The 27,369-nt window shown below is 40.3% G+C and overlaps 1 protein-coding gene across 4 annotated transcripts in view; it reads right to left on the reverse strand.

The window, feature by feature from the left end:
• The window catches only part of Dmxl2 (Dmx like 2), a 133,564-nt gene that overhangs the window by 94,773 nt on the left and 11,422 nt on the right, over positions 1–27,369 (reverse strand). For 2 of the 4 annotated variants that reach the window (XM_063248726.1, XM_063248734.1), the window contains exon 2: positions 568–693. The exons of 1 other annotated variant lie outside the window; for it this stretch is intronic. In XM_063248726.1, the coding sequence (XP_063104796.1) occupies positions 568–693 (126 nt within the window). Of the gene's footprint in view, positions 1–567; positions 694–3,220; positions 3,335–27,369 lie in introns of those variants that run through there. One more of the 4 variants, XM_013154621.3, reaches the window with a different exon arrangement.

Here is a 27,369-nt window from a genome sequence, read left to right on the forward strand (position 1 = left end):
ACTGGGACAGGAGGATCACCAGTGTGGACAACTTAGTGACTTAGCAAGACCCTGTCTCAAAACAAAGAAAAACAGTGTTCAGTGTGAAGGCCCAAGTTCAATGCCCAACACCACAATAAAAACAACTGATGTTATTTCCTGGCACAGTAACATAGCTCTGCAGCATCAGCACTTGGGAGGCTAAGGTAGGAGAATCCTTTGAGGCCAGTCTAAAACTCTTTCAGAAGACAAGTAGAAAGTCTTGATGTTTAAGGAGTGTTAGGTAGGGAAAATAAAGTTTATTCCCCTCTACTGGCTTAATGGCTGTCAGGATCACCTGCTGGCAATGCAGTGATGCCTACACAGCTTCAGGGACAGACAGACCCATGGAACACTAGGCATTGCATCACTGGCTTAACAGCACTTTACTCCAACATACAAGTCGTTCTACAACTCCCATCAACAGAAAAGCCCCCTGTGCAACACATGCTAACAAGAAGTGCGGGCAAGCCTTGTACAAAGGAACAGGAAACTGTGGTTATTACTCAAAACAGCAAGGAGGTGTGCACAAAGTGAAGAAGCCCTTACTCTTCCTTGTTGGTTAGAACACTCCACGCAGCTGACTTGGATGTTCCCATGCTTAGCACCAGGAATGATCTGCACACATTCAAAGTCACTTGCCAAAATAACAATGTCACAGCCAGATCCATAGGCCTAGAAAGAAAGAGTTTAATGATAAGATATGCAGCTTTTGAATTATTATGTAATATTTTACATTAGATTCTCTTGCCATTATAAATGTGCCTTGCCACATTTTCTGGGTATTTTGTTTTTGTTTTTTTGTGGGTAATGGGAATCAAACTCAAGATGTCCTGCTTGCCAGGCAGGCACTGCACCACTGAGTTGTCCCCAGCCCCTTGCAACATTTTGTAAGATAGGATGAGTATCAATTTCCAAACAAAAAACACTGAAAGTCACATCAGAAAGTAAACTGGTTCCATTCTGTGCACTGTCATTCAACAACTGCTATTAAAAAAAAATGGTTCTTCCAGTTTTTAAGCACTACAGGTAGAATTTTTCCTATTGTCATCTGTCGCTCTAGTATGACCCATAGAGGTGTAATTATGACAGATTTCTGTTTATCCAATCAAGTCTGCAGTCAGTGGTGTATTAGCAGTACAAAAGCTAATACATACCACATGATCTTTAGATAGCTTTAAAGCCTCTACAAAATTGATAATAAAAGTGTATGAGAATTTTGTTTTTAACAGGCTTTTTAAAAACAGGCTTTTAAAAGTATAATTTTAGGTTTAACATGTTATCTTTGTACAACTGACTTTTTGACATAAGGCCAAAAATAACATTTTGAATAATTTTTCTCCTGTGTAAGTAGAAAGTATATTTTTCACATGAGAGTAGGCTGTTATTTTCAAAAGAACTTTATCATTTAGCAACTAACAACAATAATTAGCCCTTAATTAGGGTATGAGATTACTCTAGCAACTAGCACAGAGTATGACTAAATGATTCCTCAACACACACACCATCATCCAGATAATAATCCAGTTCTATTAACAGTGAAGTTGATCAAGATTTAAATATTAAGACTACCTAAAAAAATTGCTGTGGTCATCTTACATGCATCTGTCACCCACAAAAAGCTAAACATTTTAGCCATGGTGAAATGAGAAATTACATCTTACTGTTGAGGTACGCAAGCTGTGGTACCCAAAAGTCATTTTATTGTCACAACACTACAATGAAATACATAAATAACTGAAATTCATGAAAAACAAACAGGGCAGCCCCCGACCCTGTAGGTCATACTTCGTTCTGTTAAGAGTTCCTCTCTAAAACTCATCTCTCCTGAAAATAAGGAGGCACTGAAAACTTCAACTGCATCCCCCAGGTTCAACTCAGGCTTGAGACAGAAATCAGAGACGGCATCCCCACACAACTCACACAAGGTAACAAGTCAAAACCCATGCAGTATCTGAGGCAGGATGGCAGGTGCCAGGACAGCGGCTAGCTAAGGCTGTCACACACCCCCAGGCGAGCCGTGAGTCCTGCACCACTCACCCAAGCACACCATGCATCAGGGCGGAAGGACACCAACCCAGCATGCTTTAAGGAATAAATTCCAAAACAGATTGTGAAAGTATTGGGCAAGGGGCTGGAGATTTAGCTCAGCAGCATAAGCACCTGCCTTACAAGCAGGCAGTCATGAGTTCGATCCCTGGTACCAATAAAAAAGGAAAAAGACAAAAAAAAAAAAAGTATTGGGCAAAGAAAACTCTGTGCCCTAAAGAACAAACTACAGGGGCTGGAGACATAGCTCAGCCAGAGGCACAGGGCCTATCTGGCAAACACAAGGTCCTCAGTTCAAGCCCTCCTCCCAAAAAAAGAATAAACAGAATTTCCCTCCTTCAATTTACAGTGAGTAGAAACACACATATTTCTTGTATTGCCACACTTCTTCACATATGCTACTTTCATTTAGCAACTTTGGGAATTTTATGACTAAGGGGCAGACAGTGAGTGGGGAGTTTCTTCTAAACCCTACTCCTGTTGAAACACTCAAAACAACCCAACAACCTAATCCTCAAATGAATAGCTTCACTTAAAAGTAACATAATATAGAATTCATACGGTGTACTTTTCCCACTATTCCCACACCCATAAGCAATGCAATCCCTACCATGTAAGCTCCAATACCAGGGCTGACATGTGATAACAGTTCATCGCCGACCTGTGCCCTAAACTGGCCCCTCAGCCCATGGTTACTAAGGCAAGAGGGCTGAGGATAAGGACCACTAGGGACCACAAGCATTTATTCCAGTGGATGCCAACATGTCCAAAGCTACCAAAATCCTGCTGCAATGACTATAAACCACCCTCAACTTACGTTTCACAAGTACCAAACAATTTAAGAAAGAAAAGTTAACAATTTTAAACAACAGGAATGGGACTGGGGATTTAGCTCAGGGGCGTAAGTGCCCGCCTTGCAAGTGTGTGGTCATGAGTTCAATCCCTGGTACCAACAAAAATGAAAAAGACAAAATAAATAAACAAACAAACAAACAAACAACAGGAATAAGAAAAAACATAGGAGTGTATGACTACATCCTTAAAGAAAAGGCAGATTTACTGTACCATGTGCTTAGGAAAACTTAACTGAAAGGCAATATTAAGTGAGGCACCATGCTAATCTTTTTAAATTATAGAACTCAAATAATCTTACCCTCAAACAGCATTTCCCAATTCCCATGTGTCCTGCACCATGATCTTAGCAGAGTGGACTGACAGGAAAGTACAAGCTGGCTCCAGTTGAAATCAGGCGTTTCCAGTTGCTGCTCTATCACTCTAACATGCTCTGAGCAGTGCCCACAGTCAAATATAAGAATATTTATCTGTTACAATAATTATGAAAATTAACATAGAAAATTTATTTGCAGCATGACAAACATATACCACTAATTTAAGAAGCAGAACAGTGCACCACGTCCCAGCCTGGGGTGGGCCTGGGAATCCAGAGCCACAGATGTAGTCCCCACCAGTCTGAAGGGGAGAGTCACCGGTCACACTGACAGACTGTGAGATGGACGTCTCCAGAAAATACCAAAAACAGGAGTGACTCAGTGGGATTCCATCACTCCCTCTTTAATCTCTGCAACAAACCTGGAAGGCTGGTGGTCTCACTGTGTAAATCAAGATTCAACTCCATTCATCTACCCAGAATGACATGTTAGTATAAGTGTCCAAACTTGCACCCTTGTAATTCTTACACTCATTTCCCTACACTCTAAGTCTAAAGGGATAAAAGAGGTGGGCTCAGAGGAAGGGGCCTAAAGAAGGACATTACACACTGGATAGGAATCTGAGGTCACAGTGAGAAGCAGCACAAAAGGTATGACCTTTCTACAAACAAATCTCTATGTTATGGTTTGTGTGTGGGTGCCCCCCAAAGCCTCACACAGTCATGGAGGTGGCTGAGTCTGGTGTTTGTGATTACTTTGCTGTCTAGCACTGGGATTGGTGGTGTTAGTGCAGAACCCACCCAGGGGTAGAGCCAGCATGCAACTTAAGGGAGGGAAAAGATGTGCTTTCCTTTCCCCACTTTGCCCTTTTGTTCTGATTGCTTCTGGTATCTGCTGCAGCCGCCATGCTGCCCCTGTACCATGCCACCCTACCATGCCACCCTGACTTGGAGCTAGCTGAGTATGGACTGAAACTTCCACAAAATGTGAGCTAAATGAACTTTCCTTCCTTCATTCTGGGGGTCAAGTATTAGGTCTAAGCAACAAGAGAAAAGTAAATGAGTCCTCTGTGACACCCTGGATAAGAATCTGAGGTCACAATGAGATACGGCATTAAAAGGTGCCTTTCTATGCACAAATCCCTACCTCTGGGGAACAAACAGGAAGAAAACATTCCAGATAAACCAGTTCCCTTGCTTCTCCAAAGCTGGCCATTCCCAGCTATTGCGACTACAGACAGATGTACTCTTACTGCTCGGCACTGTGAAGGCTCTCCCTCTTTCCTGGGTCTCTATCGCTGACCCACCTGTACCTCAGGACGGTACATTCCTTAGCTGCAGGGAATCTCAAAAGTTTTCCCAGCCTTCGTACTTGTCAGAGCTGGCTGTATCAAAACTACCTTAGAAAGGTTGAAAATACAGGTTGTTTGGTCCTATCCCACACTTACTACATCAGAATCTTCATGGATAAAAGAATTTGGCAATATCTGTCAACATTTTAAATATGATATACCCTTTGATCAAACAATGTCCTATTTTGCCCTATAAGCATACTTACAAAGTTTGTCAAAACAAAAATATATTCACTGCCCTATTATTCATAGCACAAAAACTGAAAATCACACTATCAACTAGTAACAGGAGTTGTTAAATTCTAGAAAACCCACACTGGGATACCATGCAGCTACTAAGTTTATTCTAAAATGCTCTCAAATTCCTTGCCAATTTAGTAACTCCCACAAAAATCGACCAACTATGTCCCTGTCTATCACTATAACATCTGTGGTCACTGCCAGAATGGAACCCATAAACTACACATGCTAGCAGCTTAAGAAAGTATAGAGAAAGAATATTACCATTCTTTACACTTTTCAAAGAAATCAGTCTGTTGTACAAATAACCCCAGTGTGGAAGAATGGGGGACTGGTATAATCCATCAGCATTGAATCACACATTCACGCTGCAGAGGAGGGCACAGGAGCCCGTGTTTTACTGTCTGTCTGGTTCCCAGTATCCCAAAGGTTCTCCAGGAAAGAACCACCTTTGTCCTTTTTTTTACTATGACAATCCTCACCTAGTCCATAAGCACCCCTCAGGAACTATCAGTGTAATAAAGTTATCCTGACAATCTCTGGATCCACAACATGGAAAATTGGTCAAAGAATATAGAGATTAAAAGTGACATATCCGTGCTGCTAAGTTGGCCAAACTAGTTTCAAAGCTTGAGAAAACAGATTTTGACTGATCCTCCCAGATAACAACAGGAATGTGGAAGACCTACCAAAGAGGACTCTACCCAGGCTTCCCTATGACTTAGGATTTTCATGAACACTATGGCTAATCTCACAGGTCCACTTGTAAAAACAGAGAAACTGAGGCCCAGGAGAGTAAGTCAGCTGTCCAAATTCAGAGAGTGAGGATTATCTGCTTTACAGTGAATCTCCTGTTCTTTCTACTGCATCGTCCTGCCTCTATTCCAATAAAATCTCTTACCAGTGCTGCAAGGACCAGGCTCATCTGTAGAATTCCAACCAACATACTGCTCTACTGAGACAGAGAAGCACTCAATAAAGACCAACCATTAACATTCTCTCCATTTCCGAGATCAAAAGTGGACTGCAAGTGAACACCAACATGACCAGAGAGTACCATGTGGGCCCTCAATGCTAGGTCAATGAAGTTCTTCTGACTAAGGCCGGAATGCATAAACTCCTCGGGGGCCGGAGACAGAGAGTCATGGCCAGGGCAGCAGGTTTTTTGGGACAAAACAGCCCCTTCCTCAGGTTCCTCCTCCCTTTGGGGTCTTTGCAGAACCATCCCACTGACAAAGCACTACGACCATAAAGAGTCACTCAAAACTATGCTTTGGCTTCAGTACTCACAGCAGGTCCAAGAAAAGAGGGATAGTCTTGGAACAACACCATGCATGTGGGAAGCTTTCTGTAATGGAAAGGATAAAGTGTTCCTATGATTGTGATAATAACTAGCTGACAGTAATTCACAACTAAGACAATTCTGTAGCATAAGCCCTTTAAAGACAGAGACATTTCTCTCAAAACTATTACCCCTCCTTTATCCTAATCTTATTTGTGGAAACCAAATCCATCCTACAAGGAAAGAGAAAAGTACAAACTAACAGAGCACTCCATCCACATCTCAGGGCCAAAGTCACAGATGCTCTGGGAACTGGGAAAGGATTCAAAGCCCAGCGAAGGTGCTTGCTGCTGCCAAGTCTGCAGCAATTTACTGGTTTCTCTAAGAGACCTTCCTCCTTAGCAAAGTGCAGATGTGTCATGTTACCCCGCAGTGATTACATCAGAGCTGGAACCCTGAGTATCTGCCACCAAATTTGCTTTCAACATTTCAGTTGTGATACCCGAAGTGTCATCAGAAGAGCCTTGTCAACTAGTTAAGTGTAAAGAACAAAGCAACGCTCTTCTTTGCCTTAAGAACTTTGCTTTGAACACTTAATGAAAAAGGATAAAATCTTACAGACATTAGTATTCCAAACTGACACCCTGCTGACCATAAGCTTCTCTAATCTTTATCTTATCATAAAGACCCTGCTGCCTTCTCTAAGTTAGGTGACTGTCACGGAGAAGCATGTGAAGAGCACCTCGCTCCATGCTGTCTGACTTCGGTTTTATACTCTCCTGCCCTGACCACGTTATTCTCAGAATGGACTCTCATACTCGGATCCTAACTATTCTCATTCACTTTACTTCTCAGATAAACTAAAATGTTGAGTAAAGAAATGAAAACATTTAGATCTTATACCAACATGACCTTCCCCAGAAAACACAGAGCACACACTCACACACTTCCTAGGAGACTCATCACTGCCTGAGTACCGCAGTGTTCTCTCTACACTGAAACCAGAGGGGGCAAGGCAGGCCACTAGGTTACACACTTCTACATTCAGAAAATGGTTACCATAAGAGGCCAATGATGACCGATGGGGGACAAAGTCTTACAACCAGGAAAACACAAAGCATAGGGTGACAACAATTTCCCCAAGAAGCAGGGTAAGCAGCACTACCAGTAGCCTTAGCTACTCAAGAGAACGAAGCAGAAGTGTTACTTGAGCCCAAGACTTAGGCCAGCCTGGGCAATAAAAGTCAGATCCTAACTCCATAAAACATAAAAATAAGGGCCAGATGTGGTGGTGCATGCCTGAAATCCCAGCACTAGGAAGGCTGAGGCAGAAAGACTGTTGCAAGTTCAAGGCCAGCCTTGGCTACATTGTGAGTTCAAAGCCAATCTGAACTACATACCAAGACCCTGTCTCAAAATTAAATTAAATTAAACGGACAAATAAGTTTGTTTATGGATGCATCCTTAAGCTAAAAATTTCTTATATCACTTATCCATTGAAACCACTTACAGAGACTGAGTATACAGCTCACCAGCATAAGTACCTACCTAGTAAGTGAAAGGTCCCAAGTTCAATCCTCTGTACCAAAAAAAAAAAAAAAAAAACCACAAAAAAAAAACCCACAAACTAAGTCATTTAAAATGTGGGAGTGTAGACTGGTGCAACCATTGTGGAGTTCAGTCTGGAGATTTCTCAAAAAGCTGGGATTGGAAGTCCCATTTGACCCAGCTATTCCACTTCTAGGCATACTCCCAGAAGAACTGAAAACATCATACCACAGTGATATATGTGCACCTATGTTTACAGTAGCACAATTTGTAGTAGCCAGATCTTGGAAACAACCTAAGTGTCCATCAACTGAGGAGCAGATAAAAAAGATGTGGTATTTTTATACAATGGAGTACTACTCAGCTATAAAGAATGATAACATTGAGATATTTATAAATAAATGGATACAACTTGAGACCATACTCATAAGCGAAATAAATCAAACTCACATGTATAAATACCATATAGTCTCCCTAGTGTAAGAAATGATAAGAGCACATAAAAGTTTATGATAATCATGATTCCCCAATACATTGCTTTGAAGCCTTATTATGTTTCCATTCACTAGTTGGAATGGTTTTATCCTGGGTTGTTTGATTTTATTATCTGTGATGGTATAAACAACTATTTTGAAGAAAACAAAGCCATTATATAGCCAGTGCTGATTTAGTATCATCTTGTTTTGAAGTCCTACCATACTTGTGTCCTCCTGTTTCCGTGGGTCCTATCATGTTGTATCTTATTGTTTTTTATTATGTGTGGTAGTACAAACAAACTTTTTATGGACAATGAGAAAATATAGCGACCATTGTTCATTTTCTGTTATTTGGTTCTGAATGTCCTGTAGTATTTTTATTCTCTTTAACGGTTTTATACTATTTTGTTATGTTTGATACTATTACTTAGGAAGGTATGCTCAACTATTTCAAGGAAACAGACATTATGGTAGCTACTGTTATATGGGGTTGTCTTGTGGTGAAATATTGTATTGCTTAAATTGTTCTGTTCTGATCTGCTTTGTTATGTCCTCTTTTATCTTAATCTCTTTAAAATAAAAAATTTAAAAAATATTTTTAAATATTTAATTTTAGTTATCAACAATAAGGTTTTATAGAGAAAATAACACATTATCAAATATTTTAATCGCCAACAAAACCTGGTTTCTGTTGTTTTCCTTTGTATTTTATTAGAAAGTGAAGGATCTTTTCATATATTTATCAGCTGTTTCTATTTCTTTCCCTGTAAACTATTAATGTTATTGATCCACTTGCCTTTCTATGAGTTTCTAATGTAAAGGCCATTGTCAATTAAAGCTCCACCACCACTTGCAAAATAAATACACCCTATCACACAGCTATGTGTTCACACTGTAGTTAGGCAATGGTGAGGGGCAGCGTGTGATTAAGTTTTCTTTCCACACAATTAAGAACACACTTTACTGGTATGAGCCAGTCACCCCCACAGCCAAGAGTCTACTCAAGAGCTCTGAGTGAGCATGGTAAACAAATGAGAAAGAAAGCCCCAGAGGAAAAAATTAACCTGGGTCAACAGCGGGTGAAGCAGTGCTGGAAACTAATAATGACTGTGTGGCAACCAAAAGGAACAGTTCCTTTTAGAAACAACTGACATCAGGAAATGCAAAATTAGCACAATACTCCTCAGGAGCAGTGTAGCACAGCAAAGTTGAAGTGGTACATCAGGGTAAAGAACAAATGGTCTATAAACACAAAATCTATGGGCAGCAAAAGGAAAAACTCTGGGGGAAATGTGAATAAAGGACTAGGAGGAAATAAAATAAGTTTGTTTCTATTCTGGACTAACACTGCACATCCAAACAAAGACGTTTATTGCAGCACCAGGTAAAGTATTAAGAAACTGCAATGACTTCAACAGCCCCAGTAGAAAACTATGCTTTACCATGTGAAGTAAACTGTCTACCTCACAGGCCTTTCTAGGCAAAACTGCCCCTCCCAGTCCTGCAAGGAGAGCCCTGGCCCACCATGACCCACCATGGCTTACAACCGACAGTACACAGACCACAGACTTAACACCATCAACTACAGGCGGGTCAGATGACCTGTGACATATATTCCTAACTCAAAACCACCGCTGGACCAGAGTTCTTTTCCCCCAGACATTCAACTAAGATACAGCAAGAAATGTGGCAGGCAGTAAATAACAGGAATTAAAAGGGCTCACATACCCAGAAGCCAGGGCAGCAATGAGTTATCACACAAGTCACTTCAGTGAACCCAACACACAGAGGCAGAGGCCCTGTGAGACCCCAAGTACCCACTAGAGACAGAAGAACCAGTCCATGAGCTGATCAAACTCCAGATAACTGAAGTCTGGCCATAAGATAACTGGTGTTACAGGATTTGTCTTGTCAGGTGTGGTAGTACACAGCTGTAATTCCAGCACTCAGGAGGCTGAGGCAGAAGGATTGCTGTGACTACATACTGAATTCAAGGACAGCCTACACTATAGTGTGAAATCTTATCTCAAAAAAAAAAAAAAAGACATCTCAAAAGATTTGCACACACCTGTAATTCCAGTACTTGGGAGGCTAAAGCAGGATTGCTGCAAATTTGAGCCCAGCCTGGGCTGCAGAATGAGCTTAAGGCCAGCCTGAACTGTACAATGAGACTCTGTCTCAAAAAAAGACAAAAACAAACAAAAAAGATTTATCTTCTCCTTTCTATACCCTTTCAATAAATCCCATTAATAAGTAATCTGTGGTGACAAGTTCCACTTTACCTCTCCATTTAACAAATGTTATAGCACAGCTGTTGTGAATTCAAGACAACAAATGTCCACTGAAGGCTACTCTCACCTGGGCACATAGAGCATCACATGGAGAAACAGAGTCCCTGTCATGTGTAGTTAGGGACTTGCCAGAGCAGCAAGAAAAAGAGGTGGAGAACAGGTTTTTGTTTCAATTTTCTTTAATTTGTAAAGAGGAGTTGAGATTTCCATTGAAAATAGCAGACCAAATATTAAGCAAAATGCATCTACAGTCTAAGCACTCATCCTCCATAGAATATCGTAAAACCCACTGGACCAATTTAGAAAAACTGAGAGGTATACAAAGAAAAATACATACATATATTATACCACAAAGAACAAATTCCAGTGCATACGTACAACCACTATTCAAGAAGAGAGAGATTCTAGCAACTCTAAAGTCATGTGTCCTCTCCAAATTATACTTCTCTCAAAGCAAACTAGCCACTCCCCTAACTCTTGGGGTATCCCTTCCTTGCTTCTCTCTAGTTCTCTGCTTCTGTAGTTCTGCCGACTCTGGATTCTGTAAATACAGTGGAATTTACAGAAATACTGTATATCTTCTTTTGTTTTGCTCCTTGGCCATAGGTTTATCCAATGATGCATGCAACTGTCACTTAACCACTTTCACTATTAACAATTCCTTCTAGGTACCACAATTCATCCCTCTAATGTCAATGGATATTTTGCCCATGATAAAAAATGCTGTTCTAAACATTCTTGTATACACCCTGCATATGACCACACATTTCTCTAGAAGGGAGACATGAAGTGAAACTGACAGGTCATAGGGTATGTAGATCTTAAGTTTTGCAATTCAACAGCACAAAATTACTTTCTCAAGTAATTGTATTATGTCCTCACTAGCACTATATAAGAATTCCCATAACCAGATATCTTTGCCATCAATCAGACATGTGAGAATTACTAATTTTGTATAAATGTCTAGGGTATGCAACAGTGTTGGGAGCAGGGGTCCGTCAGTGAATGGGTGTGGAAAACCACACACTGAAGCTGGACCTCAACCAGTTCCTCATCCTGCAGTAACCTCAGCCTTCTAGACAAAGCATCACGCTGATATTAACCTGGGAATAGCTTCATAACATAAACAAAAGAAGTTTCTCATGGGCCCAAGAACATGTTTACCTTTGCTGCATGCACAAGAAAGTGTCCTGAAGTGACTTGTACTGCTCTTTGTTTGAAACATTATAAAAACTCTGGAGTCCTTCAATAAATCGCCTTTTGCCTCCTGAGCAACTGGTCTCCCTGTGTCTTCAGTCTCTCACCTGACTCCTTCCCCGCGCTGGCCGCAGCACCTGGCACCTGGCGCCCAACGTGAGGCTTGGAATATAAGCATTCAGAGCGTTTTTCCAGTGGAAGGAGAATCGGGAGTTCCCAGAAGATCGCTGCTACTAAGGACCCGGGTAAGTGAAAAGTAAAAGTAGCAGGGAGTGGCATATTGCAGGGATTGAGAATGGGTAACACCCCGTCTTCAGAACAGGAACTTTTTGAACAAGTTATTTCCTCTTTGTTAAAGAGTAGGGGCATTCCTGTAGCTAAGCTCCAAATTCATCGGTTTGTTGATTTTGTGCATCAGGTTTGCCCCTGGTTTCCCAAACAGGGAACGGTTAATGTCGAGACTTGGAAGACAGTAGGAGAAAAGATTAAAGATTATTATTGTGCTTGGGGTCCTGAGAAGGTTCCTGTGGATGTGTTTCCGATTTGGACTTTAATTAAGGACTGTTTAAAAGGGGACTGAGTCTAGTAAATGGGAAAAAAGAACTCGAGAAAGTTTTATAAGAAAAACCAAATCCTCAGAGAATGTGGCATCCTCCTTATACCCCCCCCCCCCGCCCTCTGCTCCGCCACCGCTCTCTGAGCTGCCCTGTTACAAGCAGCCCGACCTCCCTAGGACTAACAAAATAAAGGCCTGATGATTTACAATTTAATAACCCTGATAGAGAAACTGATTCAGATTCAGATGAAGAATTAGGTCCGAAAGAATGGGAAGAGTTAGAGCGTGAAGCCTCCCAATATGAGCATCAACATGAGGCTTTCATGCTTCAAGATCAGGCAAACCCACAATGTAAAGAACCAACGGAGGGCCTAGAAAACTTGATTGAAACATTTAAAAAAGAATTGTCTGATATGGCTAAGCAGATTCAAAAATTATGTGAGGCTTAATTTAAAGGATCAACAGCATAAAAGTTGTAGTACTTCTTTATTAGCATATGTTTTACCTAATCTTCCCCTAAATTTGTGGGGACAAGACATACTAAGCCAAATGGGAGTGTACTTGTGGAGTCCAAGTCCCACTGTAACCAAACAGATGTTGCAAATGGGCCAATTGCCATTTGCAGGTATGGGAAAAAATAATCAAGGTATCAAAGACCCTTTATCCATCCCACAAAAGGTTGATAAACAGGGCTTGGGTTTTTCTTAGTGGCCGCTGATCGTCCTGCTATCCATGCTGATAAAATTAACTGGAAATCTGATACACTGGTATGGGTAGATCAGTGGCCCATGCTGAGGCTAAACTCCAAGCCACCAGGCAATTAGTGCAGGAACAGTTAGTCTATGGTTATAACCGACCTTCCTCCTCCCCCTGGAATTCGCCTATATTTGTGATAAAAAAGAAATCAGGGGGCTGGGGATTTAGCTCAGTGGCATAAGCACCTGCCTTGCAAGCAGGCAATTGTGAGTTCGATCCTTGGTACCGATAAAAATGAAAAAGACAAAAAAAAATCAGGAAAATGGAGGTTATTACAAGACCTTAGAAAAGTTAATGATACTATGTTTCCTATAGGGGCTCTTCAGCCTGGACTTCCGTCACCTATGGCAATACCTCTGTCACATCATCGTATTGTTCTTGATTTGAAGGACTGTTTTTATACTATCCCTCTCCACCCCGAGGATTGCAAGAGGTTTTCTTTTAGTATTCCTTCCTGTAATTTGTCCTCACCTATGGAAAGATATGTGTGGATTGTGTTACCTCAAGGTATGGCTAATAGCCCTACCAGGGGTCAAAAGTTTGTACATGCAGCCATTGCCAATACCAGATCTAAATTTGCCTCTGCCACCATTATTCATTATATGGATGATATTTTAATAGCCCATCAAGATTCTGAGATGCTTTTGCAAGTGTATGCCTCTCTTCATCAGGATTTAACAAATAATGGGCTGGTCATCGCACCTGAGAAGGTCAAAACTTCACCTCCTTTTTCTTATCTAAGGTTTTCACTTATATCCATGGCATTTTTCTCCTCAACGATTGTCTGTTAATACTTCTCACTTGCGTACGTTACATGATTTTCAAAAACTCTTAGGCGAAATTAATTGGATCAGGCCGTCTCTAAAGTTAACTACTCAAGACCTCCACCCGTTGTTTTCCTTATTAGCTTGAGATTCTGACCCAAGTTCACCCCGCCAGATGACAGCAGAAGCTCGCAAAGCTCTTGAACTGGTTAATAAGGCTCTTCAAAGTGCGCAGCTTCATTATTGTGATTATTCCACTCCCTGGTCTTTTATCATCAGACCCACGTCCTTTTCTCCTACAGGTGTGTTATATCAGCAGGGAGTTTTCTCATGGATTCATGGTTCATATTCCCTGAAAAGGGCTCTCCCCCTTTACGCCTCTTTGGTTGCAGAAAGGATTATGCAAGGAAGGAAACTGTCTATAATGCATTTAGGAAGAGACCCTCACTCTATTATAATCCCTTATACATCTGAACAGCTTGAATGGCTGCTTAATATGACTATTTTCCTCTTTCTCTAGTGTCCTATACCGGTCAAATCCAAAATCATTATCCCAAGGATAAAATTCTTCAATTTGCCTCTAAAGTTACCTTTTCATTTCCTCAAATCATACGCATGAAACCCCTTGTTAATGCTATTACTTTATTTTCAGATGGAAGCTCCAATGGAAAAGCTACTTTAGTATCCCCAAATCTAACTTATGTATGGCAATTGAGGAGTACTTCAGCTCAGGAGACTGAACTTTATGCTGTTCATCAGGCTTTTATCCTTTTCTTTGATGTTCCCTTTAATTTGTTTTCAGACAGCCCATATGTAGTACAAGCCTTGTCTGTTTTAGAATGCATACCTGTTATCAACACTGCTAATATCCTTGTTGCAGAGTTATTTGGTCTTATTCAATCATCTTTACATTCTCGATCTGCACCTTGTTTTGTAGGACATATTCGCAGTTACTCTAATCTTCCAGGTGCTTTGACTCATGGAAATGCAATTGCAGATCGAGCCACGCATATTGGACTGTCTGCTATTTCGCAAGCACAACAGTCACATGCTCTTCATCACCAAGCTGCACAGGTTTTACGTTATCAATATGGTATAACATGGCAGCAAGCACAAGAAATTGTTAAAAACTGTCCCTCATGTGCGCCTCTCCTTCCAGTACCGCATTTTGGAGTCAACCCTTGAGGACTCCGTCCAAACGACATCTGGCAGATGGATGTCACTCATTATCCTTTTTTTGGGTCATTAAAATACCTACATGTCACCATAGACACCTTTTCTCATTACATGCTTATTTCACCTATGACTGGAGAAACTGCACCCATATAATACAACACCTACTATATTGTTTCTCTATCCTGGGCATTCCTCAATCCATTAAAACTGATAATGGCCCAGCATATGTTAGTAAACCCTTTGCCAAATTCTGTCAGACTTTCCACATTAAACATGTTACTGGATTACCTTATAACCCTCAAGGACAAGGAATTGCTGAACGTGCTAATCTCTCACTAAAAAACACATTAAAGAAATTAAAAAGGGGAAGATGGTATAAGTATTCTCCCAAAACCCTTCTTAACCATGCTCTTTATGTTCTTAATTTTTTAACTTTTGATGCTTCCAATAGATCTGCAGCTGAGAGACATTGGTCTCCTGATTTGTCCTTCAAGCCAATGGTTTATTGGAAAGACCCATTAACTAATCTATTACATGGTCCTGACCCAGTATTGATATGGGGAAGAGGATATGTTTGTGTTTTTCCCACAGACGCTGATACACCCAGGTGGATCCCAGAACGTTGTGTACGACATGTCCAAGAGCAAGATAGAAAAACTGCGCAGGAAGATGCTTCGACTAACCATGACCTGGAGGACGAGAACAACGACCAGAAGGCCTCCTGCGACAAGAGGTGAAACTCTTCTGTTTTTGGCTCAGCTGCTAAGCATTATTTGGGTTACAGGCATACATTTCATATGCCTGTGCGGGCGGATAATTATTGGGCATTTGTACCTAATCCTCCTTTGTTGCACCCTATGTCAATGGGGCGACAACGATGATGTTACTGTTTATGTAAATAATACTCGTGTCTTAAGTTTTCCTTCTTCCACTCATATACAACCTATCTCTATTGTATATAATTACACTGGAATGTCTGCTTCATTACCCCTATGTTTTTCTAAAACAAATAGAAAGATACTCTGATTGGGATGGAAACTTTACTAATGGAATGCACTGGGGAGTAGATATGATGTATGTATTTCACAACAGTAGTGAAACTAGAGTGGGAAAAGGTAATCCCCCTGAGCATATTCCAGAATGTAGACAAAAATGCCCAAGCAAAAATGTATATGGACCCTCATGGCGTTTGTGCCATCATAATTATACTATATGTTACAAAGATCTATGTGATTGGAGTGATTACAGAGAAACAACCTACAGGCCCCAAAATTTATTATATGGAATATGGACAAGGAATAACATCACCTTTTTTTTACCATGCTGTGGAAGTTGGTTGCAGCTCTTGATTATATTGCTGTTGCAAAAGAAAAGGTTGTATGGCAACATATAGGGACACAGGATGCTATTTCTGTTAATGGCACAGTAAAAAATGTAACTATCATAGCTTGTGTTTCTGAACCATATGGTGTTATAAGTGGAAAACTTACTGTAAATAAGAACAATGAAATCTTACGAAATTACTAGTAAAGATTGCATCTTATCCAATTGTGTTAATGCTTCATGAAACCACTCATCCATATTACTGGTCAACAACCTCCATTTGTATTTTTACCTATTAATATCACCACAGAGTGGTATCAAGATCCTTCTGTGATTATTTTGCAAAAATTAACTAATCTTTTAAATCGGGCCAAACGATTTGTTGGGATGTTAATGACTGGAATTGCTGTACTTATTACTTTAATAGCCTCCACTGCAATGTCTGCAATATCTCTTATGGAAAGTGTGCAAACTGCATCCTATGTCAATGAATTATCCCATAATGTTTCTTTGGTTTTGATAATACAGGAAAATTGGGATAGCCTGATTGAACAAAAACTAAATGCTCTACAAGATACAGTAATAACCTTAGGAGACCAATTATATACTTTGCAAGTACAATCTTCTTTGAAATGTCATGCCTTATACGAACATATTTGTGTTACTTCACACAGATATAATGAAAGTGATGTACCTTGGGATAGGGTGAAAAATCATTTGCTAGGAATATGGCATAATTCCAATACTTCTCTAGATTTGCTTAAGCTGCATAAAACTATCCAAGATATAACCAATGCACCAGCAATAAAAATTGACATAGCAAAAGAAACTGAGCAAATATTCAACGCATTAACCAGCCATTTCCTAAGCCTCACGGGCATTTCACATTTTATCATTCTAGCTGGTATTGGAGCTCTAGCATTTATTGTCATGATAACAATTTTTCCATATTTTGTGAGAATTGTTGTTGGGCAAATGAGAAATGTGCGTTGGACTTGAAACGTTTTAAGTTAGAATCAACTGCTAATGAAATTCCCATGCGACGCTCTGTCTAAGAAATAAGGGGGATATGTTGGGAGCAGGAACCAGGGGTCCGGCAGTGAACGGGTGTGGAAAACCACACACTGAAGCTGGACCTCAACCAGTTCCTCATCCTGCAGTAACCTCAGCCTTCTAGACAAAGCATCGCGCTGATATTAACCTGGGAATAGCTTCATAACATAAACAAAAGAAGTTTCTCATGGGCCCAGGAACATGTTTACCTCCTGGGCTACACAACAAAGAAGTTTCTCATGGGCCCAAGAACATGTTTACCTTTGCTGCATGCACAAGAAAGTGTCCTGAAGTGACTTGTACTGCTCTTTGTTTGAAACATTATAAAAACTCTGGAGTCCTTCAATAAATCGCCTTTTGCCTCCTGAGCAACTGGTCTCCCTGTGTCTTCAGTCTCTCGCCTGACTCCTTCCCCGCGCTGGCCACGGCACCTGGCACAACAGTATGTCCTGACTTCAATCCGTATTTCTATGCCTATCAATAAAGTGGAACCCCTTGTCATATGTTATTGATCATTCAAATTTTTTGTATACAGTAGCTGTTCAAGTCTTTAGACATTTTATATCCTGGATACCAGACTTCTGTCAAACATAGATGTTACAATTACCTTCAACTCCATGACTTGCATTTTCACTCTTGACACATGTGTGGGCACATGTGTATGCGCTGTGCTGGGGTTGAACCCAGAGCCTCACACACACTAGACAATTACTCTATCACTGAGTTGCACCCCAGCCCTCTTAACAAGGAAGTCTCTAACATTAAAATAGTCCAATTTATTATTACTGTCTTCTTTTATGTTACAATAACTTTAATTCTGAAGTAATTTCAAGTTTAAAATAGTTGTAAAAATACCTAGAATGAATTTTCATTTACCCTTTATCCAGTTTTCCCAAATGTTAATACTTTATCCCATTTGCTTTAACTTTTTCTTTTTATATACATATCTATCTTTTCTGAGCCATTTGAAAGAGGCATGATTTAATTCCTTGATAGAATTTCCTTTAAAAGTCATACATGACTACAATACAATTATCAAAACCAGAAAGTACTAATAAATACTCTTATCTAATACTCTTATCTAATACTCTTATCTAGTAATAATAAATACTCTTATCTAACCTATAGTGCTTATTAAGAGTTCTCAAAAAAAAAAAAGATTTATCCAACTGTTAGACTAGCATCTTTTGTAGAAAAAAGTCCAAAGTATATGTTTTGTTATATCTTAGATATATTTAATCTGGAATAATTCTTCATTCTTGGCCTGTCAAGAACTGGTTCTTCAAAAAACATCAACAGAACATAAAAACCTCTAGCATGCAGAGGATAGGAAATAAAGATCAGATTAGAAATAAAGGAAACTGACAACAGAATAACAATAGGAATATGAATGAATGAAATCAAAATCTGGCTCTCAGAAAATGACCAGTAAAACATGTAACTCTAGCAAGAGAAAGAAAAGGAAAACCACAAATTACCAATATCAAGAACAAAAGAGAGAGAATCCTACAAATACTAAAAGAATAAATAAAATTCCAAAATTCAATGCACATAATTCTACAAACCAGGAGCTATGAAAACACACCTAGATGGACAGTATCAGGTCAACAGTCCTTTACCTACTAATGAAATCAGAAGAGTAGTAACCCTTCTGAAAAGAAAACTACAGATTCAAAGGGTTTCACAGGCAAATTCTAACATGTAAAGAAGAAATGACACCAATTGTGTATAATCCTGACAGAAAACACAAAAAGAACAAAATACTTCCAAACTTATTATGGAACCAGCATCACAATGATACCCAAATTAGACCAAAACAATAATAGGAAAAAATACATATAGTAATACCTTTAGTGAGCATGTATGCAAAAACAAAGTATCATGCCGAATCTAGTCACAACAGTAAAAACCATGAGTAGTAAAATACAATAAACACCTGGGGCTTATACCAATCATACAAGACTGATTCAATGTCCAAAAATCAATCACTATTATCCATCATACTAACAAATCAGAATCTAAAAAGGAAAAAGCATCTAACAACATGAATAGATCCAGTGAAAGCATTTAACAATATTTAAGAATTCTTTATAATAACTTACAAAGATTCCTTTATATAACTTACAAATTTGCCCTTCCTGTGAGCCAGCAGAAACCATGTGGGACCCAAGAGGAGAAATAAGAAGCCAATTTGCCCCACCTGTGAGAAGGCCCACGCCATGTAGGGCCCAGAGGAGAAACAAGCCAACTCACCCTTCCTGCGAGTCAATGGAAGCCGCTAGTTGAGCCTAGGAGGAGGAACAAGAAGCCAATTTACCCCTCCTGTGAGCCAAGCAGCACTCAAGCTGGGAGACAACAGCAAGAAAGACATGAGGATATTTCATCCCCTCCCCAAGCAACCAGCTGCTTCAGAGGACAGACTAAGCTGATAGCAACTGAGACACAAAAACAACTGAATGCTTGTACTGTCTGACTGACCTTCTAAGCCTAACACCAATAGTCTGAGCATCTAGTAAAAGGATAACAATAGGTAATACAGCAAATAGGGGGATTTTCCCTCTGTCTTGTTTTTGAAATCCAGTCCTATTCTCACCCTTGTTTTGTGCTATTTTATTGTTCTGTTTTATTCAATGTTCTGTTTTGATTGCTTTTATTCATTCTGTTTTGTTTGATCTTATGTCTGATGGTATGGGCAGCAATTTTTTTTGTTGTTTTTTTTTTGGGGGGGGTGGGGTTTTTTTTTTTTTTTTTTGGCTTTTTGGTACAGGGTCTCACTATGCTGTTTAGGTTGTCAGGTTGTCCTTGAGCTCACTCTGTAGCCCAGGCTGGTCTCAAACTTCCAATGATCCTCTTGCCTCAACATCCCAAGTGCTAAGATTACAGGCATGTGCTACCACACCCAGCTAGGGCAGCAGTTCTAAAGATAACAAAAAGGCCCTGTGGTAACCATGGTGGATTTCCTGTTATCCTGTTTTGAAGTCCTATATCACTTTCACTGTTTTGTTTTGATTGGCTTTATTCTATTTTATTTTGTTTGGTTTTATTCTCTTTAAAATAATAACAGTAATAATAAAAACTTAGAGCAAGGAAAAATTATAGAGGAGACTTCTCAACCATATAAAGAAGATCCATAAAGTAAGCTAAAAAAAAACAAAAAAAAAAAAACAACCCTACTAGAAATCCTAGCCAATGAATAGTCAGGTAGGCAGGCAGGCAGACAGTGAAGGAAAGCTAGTTAGTTTGGCCGGGCCTGGTGACACATCCCTATAATCCCAGCACTTGGAAGATTGAGGCAGGAGGATCACTGAGTTCAAGGCCAGACTGTACTACAGAGCAAACTTCTTTATAAAAAAATTTAAAAACCAAGGTAATTTGCTTGCTTGCTCCTAGAGCTAATAAGGCCAAACAAAATCAACATATGAGAACTAGTAATATTTCTATATACTAGCCATGTACAACATTTAGTATAGCTTCAAAGAATTAAACACTTCAGTAATAAAACATGTATGGAATCTATATATAAAAAATCAATGAAAAATGAAACATCTAAAAAGATAAGACTAGTCACATTCATATTTAGAAGTGCAGTTTGATAAGGGATTGTGTTTTCTGATCTTTATTATTTTCTTCTATTCATTTTTTGTTTTATTCTTTTATTTTTAATTTCTCAAGGAAAGACACAAGGATATTTCATAACTTTCTTTTCTAATAAATGTACTTGGTGTTAAAAAATAAAAGTAAAAACAAAGTTAACATTAAAAAAAAGAAGTGTCAACATTCTCAAGATATCAATTATCCTTGAATTAATCTACATATTTAACAGAAGAGCAATAAAATTTCTAGCAGGATATTCTTTTTTGGATGATGTAGAGAAACTAATCTAAAACTTAAAATGAAAAGAATGAACTAGAATACCTAAAAAAACTGTTAAAGTTGAAGGAATCACACTACCTAATTATAAAACTTACTAAAAAATAATCAAGATCCTGGTATTGAAGCAAAGAACACATACATGGATCACTGGAACATAATTCCATTATTCCATTACAGAAACAGACCCCACAAACACAGCCAAATGGGTTTTAATTAATTGACATATAAGAATTATGTCCTGGGATACAATGTCACTTCTTCACATGGGTACATAATGTTGAAGGGCCAAATCCGGGAACCTGCACACCTCACAGGGACCACCTCTGCACCAGGAGCACTGCAAACCCTCTTCTAGCTATTCTGATTTAGCCAACTGTTTTCTGGGGTGTTTTTGTTTGTTTGGGGGTTTTGGGGGGGGGGTTGTTTGTTTTTAGTTTTTGTCTTTTTGAGACAAGGTCTCTCTATGCAGTTCAGGCTGGCCTTGCGCTCACTTTGTAGCCTAGGCTGGTCTTGAACTTCCAACGATCCTCCAGCCTCAGCCTCACGAGTGCTGGGATAACAGACATGAGCCACCATGCCCAGCTTGCCAACTGATTTCTGAGGAAGGATAGCTTTCTGATAAACGGTGTTAGAACAGCTGAACACTCACATACAAAATCTAATCCCTTGTATCTATTACAAAAAGTAACTCAAGATAAGTCACATGATATAAATCTAAAACACACATGAAACTCATGAAATACACAAAAACATCTACAAGAGGTAGGGAAAAAAACCCTGAGGAATTTGTGTGGCAAAATCCAGGAGGAAAAGGAGAAACTCGAGTTGTGCCCACCTCTGAACTCACTGCCCCAAGAGCACCTGCCAATGGACAGGACGGGTAAACTGGGCCACGCTTGTGTATTCTTGTGGGCTCAGGGAACACAAGTGGAAGCAGAACCACCCCACATTTAAACTGAGACTGTGAAGACAGATTCACCAGATATGAAAGCCCCACAATTAAAGCAGATCCAGTGTAGACTTGTCCTTGGTTTTGCATCAGCGGAATGCTTTAGAAAACCTCAGGCCTAGGGCTTGGATTAATACTGTCCCAAACCAGTGAAATCCTCGGGGCAGTGATTTAAGTAAATCAAAATCCCCTTGTAGAGCAAATTCCACCATTTTGGTCCTTGAATTATTCCTAAAAGTCATTTTTCAAGTACTCAGAAATAACAATATTTATTCACACAAGAATTAAGGGTTGATAAGAATGTAATGATCAAATGTAAGAATTTAAGGGTAGGTTTAAAAGCAAACTAGACACAACTGAGAATAAATCAGCAAATGGATTCCAAAAAGCCATCCAGAATGATGCACTTTACAACTTGAAAGATAAGAAAGGCAAAAAAGAAAGGGACAAAGTTCTAGCATTCTCTAGCACAGCAGGGAGACTATGGCTTACAACATTTATTATGGAGTGCATCTCAGAATAATAAAGGAGGCCGAGGAAACTGCTGCCCTAGCATGTGAGACACTAAGGTCCCCAACACAAACGATGACTGCATGAGGTAATAAAACACTAACTACGGGCCAGGGATATAGCTCAACAACACAGTGCCCACCTGGCAAGTGCTAGGTCGTGAGTTCAATCCAAGACCAGAAAAAAACAAAAAACGCTAACTACCCTGACTTGATCATCACACGCTGTGTAACTGTATCAAATTATCACACCATACCTTGTAAACATGTACAACTTTATCAATTAAAAATAGTAAGTAAGTGAGAAATCCTAATATATATCTAATAAGATCAATGCAGAAAAGGTAATATTTGAAGAGTAACAATTTAAGTTTTTCTAGAATAAGAAATCAGTTCACAGATTCAGAAATTTTAAAAATTCCACATTGTTTAATTCAATGCATAGACCCAAAATAGCCAAACTTCAGAAAAACATTTTTTTTAAATTGTAATTGCTGGTTCTTTGAAAGTAATCATTTCTTCTCTAGCTGTTTCTGGAATTCTCAGATGATTTCCCCAAAGGCAGAGTACTGACATCAAGACACTGACAGGAGCCGCCCCTGCCACCTAGAGAACTCTCTAGAGGGAGGCCAGACGCCCCAAGCACAGTGCAGGGCAAGGCTCAGAGTTCCTTAGACGGCGACAGAATGGGTGACAGAGACACAGCACAGCCTCACTTGGCCACACAGAAGAATGAGATTCTGTTGTTTGTGGCACAGAGATGACCCTGCAGGACACTGTGAAGGGAAAGAAGGCACAGAGAGACCACGGAGCATGTGCAAAGCTAGAGCTGCTCTTGTGGAAAGCAGAAGAGTGGCCCCCAAGGCAAGAGAGAGGGGAGGGGACAGGATCCAACCGCTTCAGCTTGATGACACACTGCTGAGTGAGAAGTACCAACGCCTGCAAGAGACAGCCACACACAGCTCCCAAGAGCTAGCAGAAAAGACTGAGAGCTCTCAACATAACAAACAATACTTTTTATATTGCAAACTGCACCCAAGGCCTTCCCACAGACCTACATCTCCAGCCTTTTTTTACCTTTTATTCTGAAATAGGGTCTTGCTAAATTACTAAGTTTCTCAGACTGGACCTGAATTTGTCATCCTCTTGCCTCAGCTTCCCAGAGTGCTGAGATTACACATAGGGTAATGTCATCAACCTGGCTACAAATGATAAATGTCTACAGCAACACCATGTTGATGACCTGGATCTGATGATCATGCACTGCATGTGTGTGAAGTATCCCCCTGCACCCTGTAAATACATACAGTTACTATGTGCCAACTAACAGCAGGGTCAGGGGCCACATAACCATACTTCAGGCAATGACAGACCAGACGTCCAAGGTATGTTCGAAATGTATAGTGAATGTTTAAATTTTAGAAATGTATTACAATAAAATCACATTGCTATTAATCCCCCTCTAAATCCTCCCCCTCACTTATCCCCACTTTCTGAAGCAGCCCTAGAATCCTCTTTCCTGAGTGTCTTGAACTGAACTGTATTGGCTGCTTGGGTGACCGGAATCAATTCAGGGTCATTTTGACCTTGAGAAGAGCCAGAAGTTGCTCTGCACCAGATCCAGTGAACAAAGTGGATGAGGACACAGCACAGTGATTTTCATAAGCCTGCCTTTCCACTGGGTGGGACACAACAGCAGTATTCACCATATTGTTTTTATCACACCTTTTAAAGACACTCAGGACACAGGACTCCAGAACTGTTTCCAAAAGTGGCAAGTGGGCCAGGAGTTTAGCTCAGCAGTACAGAGCCTGCCTGGCAAGGGCCAAGTCCTGAGTTCAATTCCCAGTACAAAAAAAAAAAAAAAAAAGAAAGTTGTAAGAACCAAGGGATAGGGCTGGGGATTTAGCTCAGCGGTATAAGTGCCTGCCTTGAAAGCACGTGGTCGTGAGTTTGATCCCTGTAAAAAAAAAAAAAAAAAAAAAAAAAAACAAGGGGTAAGTGTGTTCAAAGGGGAGAGGGAGTACTCTGAGAGGTTACTAATGGCAACATGTCTTACAGGAGTTAATTTTTTAAACATTCACCATACATTTTTATCTTGTATGACAGTGACCACACACAATTATATTATCTAATGACAATGTAACTGTCTTAGTTTGCAATAATATACTCAATGACATTCATACAGTTAACACCTAGCAATGTGCTTTTTCAGATTGCATCCTTATTATGTGACTTATGACTTTCCCAAAACTTTTTTTTTTTTTTTTTTGAGACAGGGTCTTGCTATGTAATTCAAGCTGGCCTTGAACTCACCATGGAGACCAGATCGACTTGAACTCACAGCAATCCTCCTGCCTCAGCCTCCTGAGGCATGTACCACCATGCTCGACAGAAAGATTACATTCTTAAGTGCCTATGTAAGAAAGAATAAAATGAGTCAGGTTCTAGTCTAAACAAGTTATGTTGGAAAACAGCAAAATTAATCCAAATAAAGCAAAGGGAAAAATAACAAAGTTAATGAAGTAGAAAATAAACATACAATAAAGAGAACTAAAGAGTTTAGAAGTGAATTCTTTAAAAAGATCAATAAAGATGGTCACCTCAGCAGAAGAGAGAAAAGGCACCAAAGGGTTGATACACTGTGTCAATTTGAGAACTTTAGAAGTTTAACTGAGAGACTCAGCAGGGATCCAAAGTTCTTACTTTGTAAATATCCTCACCCTGTGCAAAGGAGGGCACAAAAGAGATTTTGTGAGTGCTCTGTCTGTAATGGAGCCTGTGTATACTATAAGGGAGGGGAAAACGCCTCTTTCCCCGTTTAGCTCTGGCTGCTGTCTTGAAGCATTGCCTCATTGCTACACCACCCTACCTTGGAGCCAGCTGATTATGGACTGAAACCTCAAAAAAACTGTAAGCTAAGTAAACCTTTCCTTCTTTAATTTTGGGTGTCAGGTGTTTTGTCTCAGCAACCAGAGAAAACCAAAACAAGACACAAATATCCCTTGACAGGAATCAGAACACAACCAACACTACAGATATGCAAGTCTTAGAAAGATAAGAGGTTGCTGTGAACAATTTTATATTCAGCAACGTGAAAATGTGCACAAAAGAAGAAATTCTTAGAAAAATAACGCCCCAAATGTCAGGCAAGTAAGTTAAGTGCAGATGCACATAATAAAACCCACAGCAGGTAAGCTTCCTTCTGCAACGATCCAACTCCCACCATGCTAGAGTTTCACCCTGCGCTGCACCACTGCAGGTAATTTTATCTTTCTTCTGTACCTCTGAAATTATCTACAATATATGTAACTGTTTAAATGTTAAAAGAAAAAAATAAAGGCATGGGAGCATTGGGTCCTAATTCTGCCAAGGGTCTAGCTGTGTGGCCTTCCCTGATATTTCTTCCTCATCTGTAAAAGAAAGGCCCTTGGATACATTTAAATTGAAAAGCAACACACAGGACAGGTATCGACCACATAGTTTTTAGAAAACTGCCGCTTCCCACACAGAGTCAAATGCAGATGGCACTGCTCACTACTGCCAGAAAGTCACAGTTCCATCATCCACAGCGGCAACCCTGGCGTGGGCAGCTGCTCCCCAGGTGCCACCGCTAATCTTGTTGTCACCCTGAATGGATTAGGAGGCCTCTCAGCAAGTCCATCACTCTGTGCTGAGTGCAGAGCTGAGCGAGTGCTGGGAGGCAGGGCCCAGCCGGGGCTGCCTAGGTTGGGGGACCCCACCCCTTGCCCTTTCTCTGGTTCTTCTGCCTCCTGCCACCATGAGGGGAGCAGCTTAGCTGGGCACATCCCACCGCCTCACCACAGGTCTATAGCAGTAGGGTCAGTGACACAAACCACACCTCCTGAAGCATGAGCCTAAAGCAACCTTCCCTCTTCCTGTGTCTTCACTCAGGTATTTGCCCACAGCAAAAGAAAGTTTCTCTTTTTTTTCCTCCTTTCATTGTTTGTTTGTTTGTTTTGAGACAGGGTCTCACTATAGAGCCCAGGCTGACCTTGAATTCAGAGATCCTCCTGCCTCAGTCTCTCAAGTGCTAGGATCACAGGTGTGCCCCATCACACCTGGCTAGAAAGTTTCTTGTAATGCAGACATTAATTTTTTTAAAAAATTAACATTCTTTATTGTTTTTTTGGTGACCAAATGAGGCTTTCAACTATACCTACACAGACATGTCTGAATGTCCATCTGTCTACATACTAGCACATTCTTAAAGTTAAGAGACCAGCTTCGAGTCAAGGCTTCTCTCTGGCTGAACTCAGGTCACCAGGAGGGCCATGTTGAGCCTGTATCATCAGGGTCCTGATGTTCCACTTGGGGACCAGCTCAGCTGGGGGCTGAGCCTGCTGTGAATGGACCTGTGTCTCCTCAAAACTACAAAGTTGAAACTCCAGCTCCTGACTTTTGAGGACTCGATTAGATTAATGAGGTCCTAACACAGCGCAGAAGGGACAAGAGGCCAAGTACCACGTCACAGTCAGCAGCAGCAAAAGGCTGGGGACGACGCCACACAGCACACAGGCCGCAGCTAGAGGAAAGGCCTCGTAAACAAGCAGGAGCGTCTGAGGACACAGACATGCAACTTGACTTAAACCGTACTCATCCTTATTTGCGTCAAAATATCACAAGGCAGCCCAGAAATACAATTTCAATGTTTTACTGTCAGGTAAAAGTAAAAAATTACAAAATAAACTTAGAAGAGAAGGCCCTGATCTAACAGTACAAGTATCCCACGAGAAGGACAGGGAGAGCACGCCCACAAGCAAGGGCC

The sequence above is a fragment of the Cavia porcellus genome, unplaced genomic scaffold, assembly GCF_034190915.1.
Source record: "Cavia porcellus strain 051 isolate PalLab524CR breed Dunkin Hartley unplaced genomic scaffold, mCavPor4.1 scaffold_1, whole genome shotgun sequence".
Lineage (NCBI taxonomy): Eukaryota > Metazoa > Chordata > Mammalia > Rodentia > Caviidae > Cavia > Cavia porcellus.